Source organism: Gavialis gangeticus, unplaced genomic scaffold, assembly GCF_001723915.1.
Source record: "Gavialis gangeticus isolate Ggan-Ray unplaced genomic scaffold, GavGan_comp1, whole genome shotgun sequence".
Classification (NCBI taxonomy): domain Eukaryota; kingdom Metazoa; phylum Chordata; order Crocodylia; family Gavialidae; genus Gavialis; species Gavialis gangeticus.
This window is the reverse complement of record NW_017729031.1, coordinates 102,120,979-102,133,308: the sequence shown is the minus strand read 5'-3', so window position 1 is coordinate 102,133,308 and position 12,330 is coordinate 102,120,979. Positions and strand designations below refer to the sequence as shown.

At 39.7% G+C, this 12,330-nt stretch overlaps 1 protein-coding gene across 4 annotated transcripts in view; it reads right to left on the bottom strand.

The window, feature by feature from the left end:
• The window catches only part of NDUFS1 (NADH:ubiquinone oxidoreductase core subunit S1), a 32,840-nt gene that overhangs the window by 7,235 nt on the left and 13,275 nt on the right, over window positions 1–12,330 (bottom strand). For all 4 annotated transcript variants that reach the window (XM_019523477.1, XM_019523478.1, XM_019523476.1 and 1 more), the window contains exons 4-16: window positions 11,477–11,584; window positions 10,666–10,742; window positions 10,505–10,586; window positions 10,253–10,383; window positions 9,182–9,367; window positions 8,310–8,444; window positions 6,942–7,056; window positions 6,255–6,400; window positions 5,462–5,590; window positions 4,408–4,537; window positions 3,591–3,751; window positions 1,641–1,795; window positions 808–983 (exon numbers count right to left, since the gene is read on the bottom strand). In XM_019523477.1, coding sequence (XP_019379022.1) covers window positions 808–983; window positions 1,641–1,795; window positions 3,591–3,751; window positions 4,408–4,537; window positions 5,462–5,590; window positions 6,255–6,400; window positions 6,942–7,056; window positions 8,310–8,444; window positions 9,182–9,367; window positions 10,253–10,383; window positions 10,505–10,586; window positions 10,666–10,742; window positions 11,477–11,584 — 1,731 coding nt within the window. The remainder of the gene's footprint in view (window positions 1–807; window positions 984–1,640; window positions 1,796–3,590; window positions 3,752–4,407; window positions 4,538–5,461; window positions 5,591–6,254; window positions 6,401–6,941; window positions 7,057–8,309; window positions 8,445–9,181; window positions 9,368–10,252; window positions 10,384–10,504; window positions 10,587–10,665; window positions 10,743–11,476; window positions 11,585–12,330) is intronic.

Sequence of the window (12,330 nt, the reverse complement as noted above, 5' to 3'; positions counted from 1 at the left end):
CCCTGTACTGTAGCACCCTCATGTCCCAGCAAGCCCCTCTGCAGCATGTTGAGCTGGGCGGAGCAACTCCAGGTTGGCAGGCTGAACACCCCCCCCCCCCACCCCCACCTCTGCCAGCTAGGGCTATGCTGCCCTGGCTCAATGTGCTGTGGTCCCAGGCACACGTATAAATATTGCTCCTGAGCACAGCAAAACTCCAATACGAGCTGCACCAGAGTTTATTCAGGCACATTAATTGCATATGTAGAAGTTCTTTTTCAATATTTAAAAACATTAAATCCAAAAGCTATCTACAAAAAATAGGTAAGGAGGGATGTAGCTGAGCAGAGCATTTCTTGTCTTTAGAATTGCAGTACACTAGGTTGACTTCTAGATATTAAGGAGTTAGAATGTTTTCTGGACAAGGAAGGGGGATTGGGCAGCAAAGGAAGCTTCTCTTCTCCCATACAGATGGTATGGCCAGAACTCTCCATTGTGTTCAGGTTAGCATAGATACTGCTATTAAATGTACCTATCTACATCCACATATTCCCAAGAGCTGGGCAAGGTACCACCCACTGTATGTTCTCACAGCATGTTTAGCAGGATATCTAGCAACTACAACATTGTATGTCAAAACCTCAGAAAAATGAGGAGCACAGTATTTACCCTACAGAAAAACGAGAAGTGTTGCTTCCTATCAATTTAGTCTTATCCACTTTCTCAGGAGATTATATCCACATTACTGAACCATTATGTATTATAGGCAATTTCCAAGCTCCATTTGGATTCCAATTAGGAAGCATCAATTTCTAATAGTTACAGTACCTCAGAGACTGCTCTAATAATTCTCCAGTCCTCTCTGGCTATGCCAGGGGGGGTTACTGCTACTTTTGTCTGCTGGGCTCGGCCCTCAGTATTCACATATGTTGCATACTTCTCTGTGTAAGCTGCACCTGGTAGAATAACATCAGCCATGGGAGCACCGATATCACCATGATGTCCTAACAAACAAAAAGGAAGCAAAGAAAAAACAGTCAATTTTCACGAAGAAACTGCAGTGCATCATTCAAGAGGAATGCTATATTAATGTTACAGCTACTGTACTCCTCTTTTCTTTTGAAATTTACTTGAATTAACTTGGCATTCATAAAATGTAAACCAGAACAGCAGCCCTGGACATTGCAGTCTTATTTGTCTATACTGCAAACTACTTGTCCAAAACCACTACCAAAATGATAGTTCTGTCTCCACATCCACTCAATTTCCAGGCTCTGCTGAAACTGAGATGAGGTTACAAGGGTACCGAAGCTTATTGGCAATGACTTTGACGTGCCATTTAGAGCCACTGCAGTTTTCTGCTAGTAACCACTTCAAATCCAGTGATCAAGAAACCGTGACCTAGGGAGTAAAGCAGCTTTATAATTCTTTACCCGTCACCAGAGCTATGTAATATGAAAACAAACATTCTTGCATATTTAAGTTGTGTATTAATAAAATTTCAGCAGTTTATTAATACATTTTCCACAGTTCAGTTTATACTGTTTCTCTCATGGCAAGCTTTAAAGGCTACCATTTGTAAAAAGATAGTCTATTCATATGTGCTGCTTGTTAGTGTTCAAGTTCTAGGCAGTGTTTCATTCATTAATTGTGTTGATTACCCTGATAAATGATGAAACAATCCTTTGGCAGATCTTGACGTGTTATGCAACCTTCATCTGCCCCCAGGAGATATAATGCTTTGGGAGGATTCTTCCGAATTGCATCTACTCCTGGTTTGAAACCCAAATCCAAAGCTGCTACTTGGCTTGCAACCCTACACAGAGACAAAGACTGACTTGTTACTTAAAATTACAGTCTGTAATGTTTCCTTTCCAACCCAGTTTCCTTTAAAATTTTAAGTGACAGAGCAAAACAGGTATTCTGAAGTAGAGGTCTCTTGCCCACTGTTGGTCTTTGCAAAAAACATTTCAAAAGCTCATTTCATCCCAATAAAAGTGGGATAAAAGAAAAAACTGACCCTGTCATTGACAATGAGAGAACATTCTTTTGTTTTCCTCACCAGCCTGAGTTAGAAATAGGTTCTCTCCTCAAGTCCCACAATCCCCTGTCAATATATGGTTTTTTTTATTTTACATTTCATATACACATTCCTCTTCTGTGGATAACTCTGTTCAAAATAGCAGGGAAAACCCAAAGAAGGAAAAAGTAACTCTGTTAAAGAAACGAATATTGACTATATAGTGTTATCAAATGCATCAGGTTGATTAATCTTAACACTTACAGTAATCCTAAGTGTTACTGTATTACTAGGTAAAAAAGTTAAGAAAGAAACATGGTTTTCATGAGCAAAGCCTTTGGGAAGATACTAGGATTTCTTTTTTCTGAAATACAAGTTAAATCACAGCAGCTGGTTAGTAGTAATCATCATTAAATTTCTGGATACCACTTTTAAACAGAAAGTCAAATATCTTTGCTTAAAAAAATGCACAATGCAAGAGAAGTATAAATGCATGGTAAGAATTTATATTTAAGCACTACTGGCATTTTGCCTTTATTAGGCATTGCTGGTCCATATATCCTGTTAGGCACAATGGTGCATGACATTGTTAGGTTCTTATAGCCTAAATCCAAAATTTCTCCCTTAACAGCCCCCGTGAGGCATGCAAAATGCTTGCTAAAACATTAAATAGAGCTTATGAAACACTTTCTATTTTGCATTGCTCCTATTACATTTTTATGCTTCTTTGAAAGCATAAAACCCATGGCAGATTGAAACCTGTGTGTTTGTACTAAGAAATCTTCACACTTATATATAAGGACATACTGAAATCATGATTGTGTAATTTTCACAGAAACTGCAATTTCAGGCAGGTGCCACAAAAAAGCACAGGATCCATGCAAAATAAAAGTAAGTGTACTGGCAAGAAAAGCACACAGGAAGTCCTGTAGTCTTGGAGCATGGGAGGGGAAGACGGAGGCAGGGGAGGGGGCAGAGCCATCTCCACAGGGGGTGGGATTATGTAAGTGACACAATGAGAGGTGGGGAAAAGGAGTAGGAGGGTGGGACTGGAAGCAGCCTTATGCAAGTGAAGGATCAGGGCTATGGAAGGGAGGTGGGGTTATGCAAAATGACAATGGAATGGAGGCGGGGGACAGAAAAGGGCAGGGGGGTTCCCCCCCCCCAGTCGTCTTAAGACTGCAGGACTTCCTGCATGCTTTTCTCCTTGCTGGTAAGTTTTCTTTGCAGCAAGCCCCAAGGTGGCCCAAAACCACAGCTTAGTTACCCTAACTAAGCCTGGGGAAGCAATTAATCCACACTTAACACGGTGTGGATTAATGGCTTCCCTGGGCTTAAGCAGGGTAATTAAGCTGCAGTTTTGGGCCACATGGCAATCTGTGAGGAGGGGTGAGACTGCGAGGGCCCCTCAGCCAGAGGCAGGGGGGGCCCTCCACCTGCACTCAGCCGATGAATATGGTGGCCAGCCCCACAAGCTGCTCACAAAAGTCAGCCATCCGCCTCCTTGAGTTTGGTAGGCCTCTATTTATATATGCCATTTATGCCAAGTCTAGGTGGATCAAAAGACCTGTAGAAAAAATCTGAAGCAAACCTATGAAGGATGTTCATTACTTTCCAGTCAGTACCAACTCTACTTTTTGTCCTGGCATTATGTGCAATGGTAGAAACTACAGCATGGATAGCTGCTCCATCACTGCGCTGAAGAGCTGCACTGCCAACGACCACCATTGGTTTTTTGGCCTGGTTAAGGACCTGTTTGATAGGAGGAGGGGGAGGGGGGGAAAAAAAAAAAAAAATCACTCCAAGGTTAAAGTAATTCAACATGAGTTCAGATCAGGATATTTGCAAAGAACGATTGTTAAGTGGTGTTAATGCAGTATACAAACATGAAAGGTAACAAATCAAATCAAAATGTTTGCAACAAGTCTTCCAAGCAAAGCTGCAACTCTAAAATAAGGAAAATAGGTTATTTAATTGTCTAATTAGGTCCCATGAGTTCATGTTGTGGTAATTTACTGCATTATCCTGCACCATAACAATGTTTTAAAAAACTAAATAGTCAATGTTGCACTCACTGTAGCCACCTATAATTATTTCAGTAGTGCCTGAAAGTGGTTGCACTACCTAGAAGAGGGCATATTCAAATGTTTTATCACACACATGATCATGGGACATTTCAGTGTTTCACATACTTTACTGGAAGGAACTTTTAACCTCAACCGTTAGTGTGAACACACTGAATATAAAACTTACAGATTCTTTACATGGTAAAAATATTACCTGCTGCAAAATCCCCATGAGGGGTAAGGAGGGGAAAACTTTCACCAAAAACAACTTCTAACACTTGTCATACATTTAGAATAACTTTTTTTAAAGTATCTGCACCATTTTATTCATGCAGTGTGTACCTTGGCAAATTCATGTTTTCCTGAAGCAATATCCTGAAGTATCTGTGGAGAATCTCCCAGGTGATCATATGTGTAGGTTAGGTCCACTGCACTTCCCACAACCGCCACTTTCAGGTCATTGTGAAGCCAGCTAAAAATAGTAGAAATAAAATATAGGTAAGCCACAGAAATTTATAATGCTGGTCAGCCAAAGCTAGTAACATTAGGATTTTAGTGGCAAGTGACAGGATGATACCATGATTAAAACAAAGAACTACTTCAAAAAACAGAAATAAGATAAATGATCAGTGTATTACACAAGCAAGGAAAAATTGCCTACAGTCAATGGCACCCAACCTTTTTGACCCATGGGCTGGATGACCAGTGCCAGGTCTGTCTGCTATATCAGCGGTGCCCAACCTTTGGGCCATGGCGGGATGAGCACTGCCAGCTCCATCTGTGAGCCAGATCTAGTCCACGGGCCCAATCCAGCATGTGTAGAATTGTCTCAGATGCACAGGACTTGGAAATTTACCAGTGGGGGAGCAGTAGTAGTGTCAATTGCACCACTCCCCCACCACCAGAATTTTTTAGACCCGTGGGGAGACCTACAGGACAGATTACATGACTGCAGGCCAGATCTGAGTATACACAACCTACATCATTTCATATCCAGTTTATTACAGCAACAATTCTCTATTAAAGACACTGCTCAGCATTAACATTGCAAAGAACTTGTTTAAAAACCCTGTATAAAAATTAAATCTTTGGAGCTATGTTTTGTGACAAAGGAAAGACTACTTTACACAAGTTAATGGACTAAGGGATATGCTGAAATTAAAGGGAAAAAGGTGGGGGGTGAGGGGCATAGAGGAGAGAGACTCCCGTATCAGACACAACCCCATTCCATTACAAAAAGAAGGGGATCAGAGGGGTGGGGGGAGATGCTGTAAAATTGATCTGCCTGGATGAATGCCTAAAAATCTACATGGAGTCCTACTGCTGTACCAGATCAATATGCATGATCTAGCCTCTAGCTAGCAAAAATGAACGACTAATCCATAAAAGTACAAACCTCTTTCGAATTCTGGCATTAAACAGTGGTGCTTCGAAGCGTGGATTGGTGCCAATCAGAAGCAGGATATCTGCCTCCTCCACTCCCACAATCTTGTTATTAAGCAAGTAGTTAGAACGTAGGTCTGTGCTGTAACAAAAAGCCACACACAAAGTAACTTCGTCAAAAAGAGGAGGCAAAGGCAACAAATCAGAGCAGCAAAGACTGCAGGGTTAACTTACTAGGTGTAAACTATTTTCAGATGGGAAGCTAAAAGAAAGAAAAATCTCAATGCTAATGCTAGTATAAACAAAAGCCTCCCACTTTATAAGGTTACTAGCACTATCAAAGTTCTAAAGGGAGCTATGATGCAGACATGTTCCTCCGCCTATATAGTATTCTCAGCCTTTACCGAAGTAAAATTATACTTGCCCTAGAGATAGTTGTAACAATACCTGATGTGCTACAGTTACCTAAATAAATCCATTTATAGCCACAAGGCCTACTAAGTGTTAAAGAGCTGTTTTTGTACTGAATTATCATAGCAGCTTTGCAATCTTTGCTACAGTACGAGACTATACTTCTTTAGAGCATCCAACTCTAGCATGGAGATTTTAACTTGAAATTATAATATTCCATATGTCTATAAAACTTATTCAAAATCTCCAATCCTGAATATTTCAGAATCTTATGAGGCAGTTCACACAATCACATTGCTCTGGACCATGAAAAAAACAAAAAGTTTGTTTTGCAAGAGGTTTAAGAGTTTGCTAAAACTCTAAAACGTGCATAAGATCTGTGTCTCTGTTCTCACCCGGCTCCAGCAGTAGGGAAGACCTCTTCAGTACACAGTGTGTCAGAATTTACTCTGTTCATCAAATCTTTTAGAGCTACCAATGCTTCTGCATCCACCAGTCCTCCTGCAACTGCAGCAACATCCTTACCTTGGAAACTTTGCAGCTGGAAAGAGGCAATGTTAGGGTTGGATGAGGTAACAGATGGATACAAGCTTGCATTCACCTGCCCACAAGTTATCAAGCAAAAAGAATTTGAAGAGATGAAGTAGTATCTTCCTATCAAAATGGTATGAAGTTTAAAATTAAGCTTAGGGTCCTTCTTCCTTCTCCTCCCCCAAAAAAGTTCAAAATGAAGTTTAACAAATGATTTTTCTTAGCATCTCCTTTAAAAACTTCTAGATTTTTCATAAACAGTAGCTAAACTACCAAAGGAACTACCAAAACTTTCAAGAGTGCAGGACACATACTCTAGACACTTACACTTCAAGAACAAAGAAACTCAGAGTTACACTTACCTATTGATTTTTAAATACAGAACTCTACCAAGTTAGAAATAAATTAAACTCCCCAAAATTATTCTCAATAAATTAAACATTAATAGTAAATGGTTGTCTCCAATCTTCAACTGAAGTATTACTGATTTTGCCTACTTGCCTAACAACATTTAAGTGCCACCAAAAGCAAAAGTTGTAAGTAATTCTTACCACTCCAGCAACACAAGTCAGCGCATCTTCCCATGAGGAATATACTAACAGCCCTTCTTCATTCTTGACCATTGGCTGACAAAGCCTCTGGCGTTTCAAACCATCATAAGCAAACCTGGATAAGTGAAAGAAGTGTCACTCAGATGTGCCTTAACACCAGTATTAATTGCTGTGCTACAAAATAAACTTTACATGGCGAAAGAAATGCAGCAACAGTACAGACTTTTATTTAAATACAAATAGTTTGGGTTAAAATAAATAATAAGAACTGAAACCCTGGTTTTCATTAGCAAGTGAATCTTTTTCCTTCCATAAAGGAAAAAACAAAAACAACCCCACAAACCAACAACATATGCAACAGGGCAAGTCCTGTTACTGAGTGCAGGGATAGGCAGTAGAGTGAGTTAGAAAGCTGCAGAGCCCAGATAATAAGCAGCTGGCAGCTTATTTAGGCAATGGCCTGCTGAGGAGTCCTCAGTTCAGAAGCAGGAGCAGCCAGGGGCTACATAGACCCTGCACAAAAAAGTAAAGGGGCAGTGTGACCTGGGGAGGGCTAGAGGCAGGAGCTCCCTGCTGGGAGTTGAGGGAAGAAGCACTGGGAACTGCAGACTGGCCCAAGTTACGTTCATGAAACTAACTCCCTGCACTGAGTGAAGAAGTCACATTGGAGACTCAGGAAACTGCAAGTAAGACTAGAAAGGCCAGAGCTAGGAGAAGCCAGCATGACAAAGAACAAGCTGGGGGCAAGGCCTACAGAAACGGACCCCAGCCCCAATTCATCGCGTTTTGGATTGGATTTATGCTGATGATGAGGCTTGGAGCGGCTGAAGGGGTAAAAGGAGGCTGAGGGTGCCAGAGAATGCCTGAAATCTGAGGTGCTGGAATCAACAAAGGCTGTTAGAGACTAAGGCACTCTTCAAGGGGCTGAGGGTCCAGTGAACTGAACTGAGCCAAAGTAGCTGAGAGCTCAGAGAGACTGAGCTGAGGGGCAAAGGAATCAATCAATCTAGTGGACTGGGGCAGCCTACTGAATTTAAAATAACGTGCAAGGCATGGCAGGAAAGTACCCTGGTTAACCAGAGAGAAGAGGTGGTAGTATAGTGGCCACCAGGAGGCAGCACACCTGCTTTTGGCAGTGAGTCCTGTTACACAGATCAGACAGGATCACTGCAGTCAAAGGATCACTGTAAAAAACAAAACAAAAAAAAACCCAAAAACACACAGTTCCGGTTGGAGCATTTGTTAATACTTACAGCAGAACATTCAGTTTGTTAAACAGCTCAACAATGACCTTAAAACATTAAATGTAGTATTCTGTCAGTGCAATTCTTAGCATTCTGTGAAACTCCTTATACATCCTAACAGTACCTTGTTTTGTCTGAGATCCATTCCTCATTTATGTCTTCATGCAACCTTGGCAAAATTCTCATTACTTCTCCAGTCCTTGTGCTCACTACAATATTACTTCCAACTGCATCAAGAACATCAATGGACTCAATCTTTCTGCATAGAAAACAGACCACAAAGACATACAAATTATGATTTTTTCCCTAAGCAAGCGGCTAGATTTTAAAGCCCTGAAAACATTCCGTGTTTTAACATTAGGTATATTTAATGCTAAAAGTATTTCACATGACATTATAAGTCATACTTCAATTCACTGGCTGTCAACATTTTAGTTCTATTGTTTAGACCAGTGGTTTTCAACCGTTTTTTCACTTGCAGAGCCCTTAAAATGTTCAAATGGAGGTGTGGACCCCTTTGAACAGTAAATGTGAGTATTCACATACTTTTGATTGATCAGAGTCATCTTTCACAGACCCCTCAGACAGTCTGAGGACCCCAAGGGGTCTACAGACCACAAGTTGAAAACCTCTGGTTTAGACAGTCGTTAGCACAACTTAGGAAAACTAATATGTTTGGGTTACTTTGATCCTCTGCCCCAGCTTCCCCACTCCCTAAATTCAAAACTATAAATATACATATAAATCTAAATTTGAGAAATGTATTAATTCTACAGATGTTGGAATTGTAATGGACTCAATTTAGTAACATTTTAGAGAGATATAGAGTCTACAGAAAAACCCACACAGACCAGAAAGTGCAATAAGAATCCTTTTTTCCTTACAAAACAATGTACCTTTTTGGAGGCGAATATTCAAAAAACTCCAACCACCACAACACATGTAAAAGAAAAAATGTGTTAAAAGAGCAACTGAATTTCTGTGTAAGATGCATACCTTGTCTCCCATGGACGGGCAGTGAAGGCATACGGCTTGGAGGTAAGTGCTCCTACTGGACAGATGTCAATGACATTTCCTGATAGTTCTGACATGAACATTTTCTCAATGTAAGTGCCAACTTGCATGTCATTTCCTCTTCCTGTCGTTCCCAAATCATCTACACCTGCAATCTCATTAGCAAACCTAATGGATACAAATGAAATATAAAAACTTGACACAAACAGATCAGTAGGATGCATCTTAAATTTTCATCTCTCAGAGATTAATATTCTGATATACCTATAGAAAAGGTGGACAGTCACCTAATTACACAAGCAGCTTCTGACCTATTTAAATAGGTTAATTCTATAGTTGTTAGAAATCGTAAAAACCAATTATACTATATCTGTATTAACATGCATGCATGTGTGCATGCATTTAGCAATAACGTATGTGTAGAAGCACTAACTTACTGAATTTCGTTACACTGGGGGGAGGAGAAAGTGAAAAATATGGGACTGCTGAATGAATATGGAGTTTGATTAGCTGTTCAAGCTTGTCCCAAAGTCAACAATAACCATAAATTCTCATAATGATATGGATTAGAACAGCCTATTTAGATAATGTGCAGGCTCAAGGAGAATGGTGCAGCGACCTCAAAAGCTACATTTTAGTCCCAAGGTTGTGTTATCTTTAAGGATATTCCCCCAAGGTTACTATTTTTAATGTGACTTCAGTCTCATCCCAACCAGACCCTAAAGGCCACTTGATGTTTGGGAATCTGTTCTGGAACCAGAATTAGATGATTTGATCTGGATCAATCCAACTTATTTTCTTGTTTGCTCATCTCCAGTTGTTACTATCTAACAGTAGCTGGGTGGTTTGTGTGAAAGTAATTGTTGATCTTCCTCAGAATTAGCACCATTATGGCAATCATAGAAGTGAGACTAAGGACTGACCACTCCTGGGGTCACATTTAACATGAGAAAATAGTGGGGAGGAAAAAAGAGAAAAAACAAACAGTATTTGAAAAAAAAAAATCTTCCTTTTTGTTTGCACTGGACAGAATGTCAAACAAAAGGACATTACCTGATACACCGAGTGCACTGTATACATCGAGTCATGATTGTTTTGACTAGTGGGCCAATGTTCTTGTCCTCAACAGCACGCTTCCCTTCCATAAATCGGCTCCTGTCACTGCCAAACATCATTGATTGGTCCTAGAATACACAAGAGGAAATAAATGAACTCATGTTGCTGCCAAGTGTTGTTTCACTAGACACACAATTCAAAATATTAACTTAACGAATAAGTCTAAAATAACTGAACAAGACTTTGTACCTGTAGATCGCATTCTCCTCCTTGATCACAGATTGGACAATCCAATGGGTGATTTGCCAGCAGGAACTCCATTACACCCTCTCTGTTGAAGTCAGTAATTAGTGTCACATTTGCACATGTTTACCCAGCAAAAAAGATAAACATGTACTTAAGGAAGATACCTTGCTTTCCTGGACCTCTCGGAATTTGTCAGTATATTCCAACCCTTCATTACCGGCATAGCACAAGCAGCAACTGGCTGCAATCATCATAAAAACATGCATCAGCACATTTCCACTTAGAAAGAAAGGCAAGTACTGATAATTTACATGCATGGTGGTTAGTCTAACCTTTTCTGGCAAATGCAGGATAAAAATATTTGCTTCAATACATAAACTACCCAAATATAGCCATGAGAGAAAAAAAAAAATCTTCAAGAATCAAGTGTATGAAATACCATCTTTGATGCAAGTGGTTAACTTTAGCCATTATCTTTATCACTGTCAATAAAAATGGTGTACTGCACAAAAATGAAAGTATGCATCTAAGAAATGTTCTGGTGCCAACACGGAGCTCAGGCCTCCGCCACGGCAGTCAGTTTCAGAAAAGACTTAAGTGGACTTATGATGCAGTACCATAGAGGTAAAATCTGTCAAGCCCCAATTATATAGCTACATCCATGAAATCTCTTCCTCAGAAGAGTACCAGTTTGAGTCAGTTTGAGTACCAGATGCCCAGCTACACTACCAGTTTCCACGTTCCTACTTTTAATCTTTTGAAAAGAACTGTAATTTACTGTAGATCCTGTCAGACATGCATGTATGTACTATAATCATGACATTTTGGGGTGAAGATATACACAGACACAAAAGTCTGTTTGCAGCAGTCACATTCTAATAACAATTTATGTGGAAATTAATCTGTGATTAGTTCCCCCACTGTAGAGTCCTGCACACTTACAAAAATAATTTCAGTAACACAAAAAATAAATACCTTGGGGGCTTTCTCTATTTCCACAAGGCACATCCTGCAGTTTCCAGCAATAGACAGCCGATCATGATAACAAAAACGAGGTATCTGAATTCCAACCTTTTCACAGGCCTAGAAAAGGAAGAAATAAAGAAAATAAATCCTGGATATCAAACCTGAGTTAAACAAAAATGTGCAAAAAAAGCAAAAAAACAACACAACACTCCCCACCAAAAAATCCCCCAAACCCACAAACAAACCACCACCCTATAATTCTAGAGTTTCTCTATGAATTAAAAACTGCTTTGGTTTCCAGGAAAAAACAACAAACACTCTTGGTCTTTAAGATTTTTTTTTCAGGTTTAAATTTAAAACTTTGAGCAAAGTGAAAAAATGGCCAAACTAACATCAAAAGGTTAGAAATAACAACAGGTAAGAAGCATGTTAAAAAAAGAGGTGTCCCCCTCAAACCAGCTAGGAGGAAAGCATTCTCTTTCCTTTGCTATTAAGAAAGGTGTTAGTTGTAGCAATAAAGAGAATGAAAATTTATTTGGTTTCTTTGCAATGAATTAAGAATTTAATTTAAGAAGTGCAGTACAAAAAGACTTCAAGATAGGAATTCCACAGCACCTACAACTGTAATATCATTTGCATCCAAAAGCACAACTCAGTCCTATATTTTCATGCTCTCCCTTCTTATTACATCTAATTATACAGTAATTCTAATGGAAAAGCTAACCTCAAAAGTCTAGAAGCAATGTTGAGCATTGTTTTGGAAGGCCAGAATTTCATTTTTTCTCATGCAAAGATGGGTAAGAGCACTGGAAAAGTTGTACCCTGAATTGGGAGCTTTCAGTGCAGGAAGGTAAGGTACATTT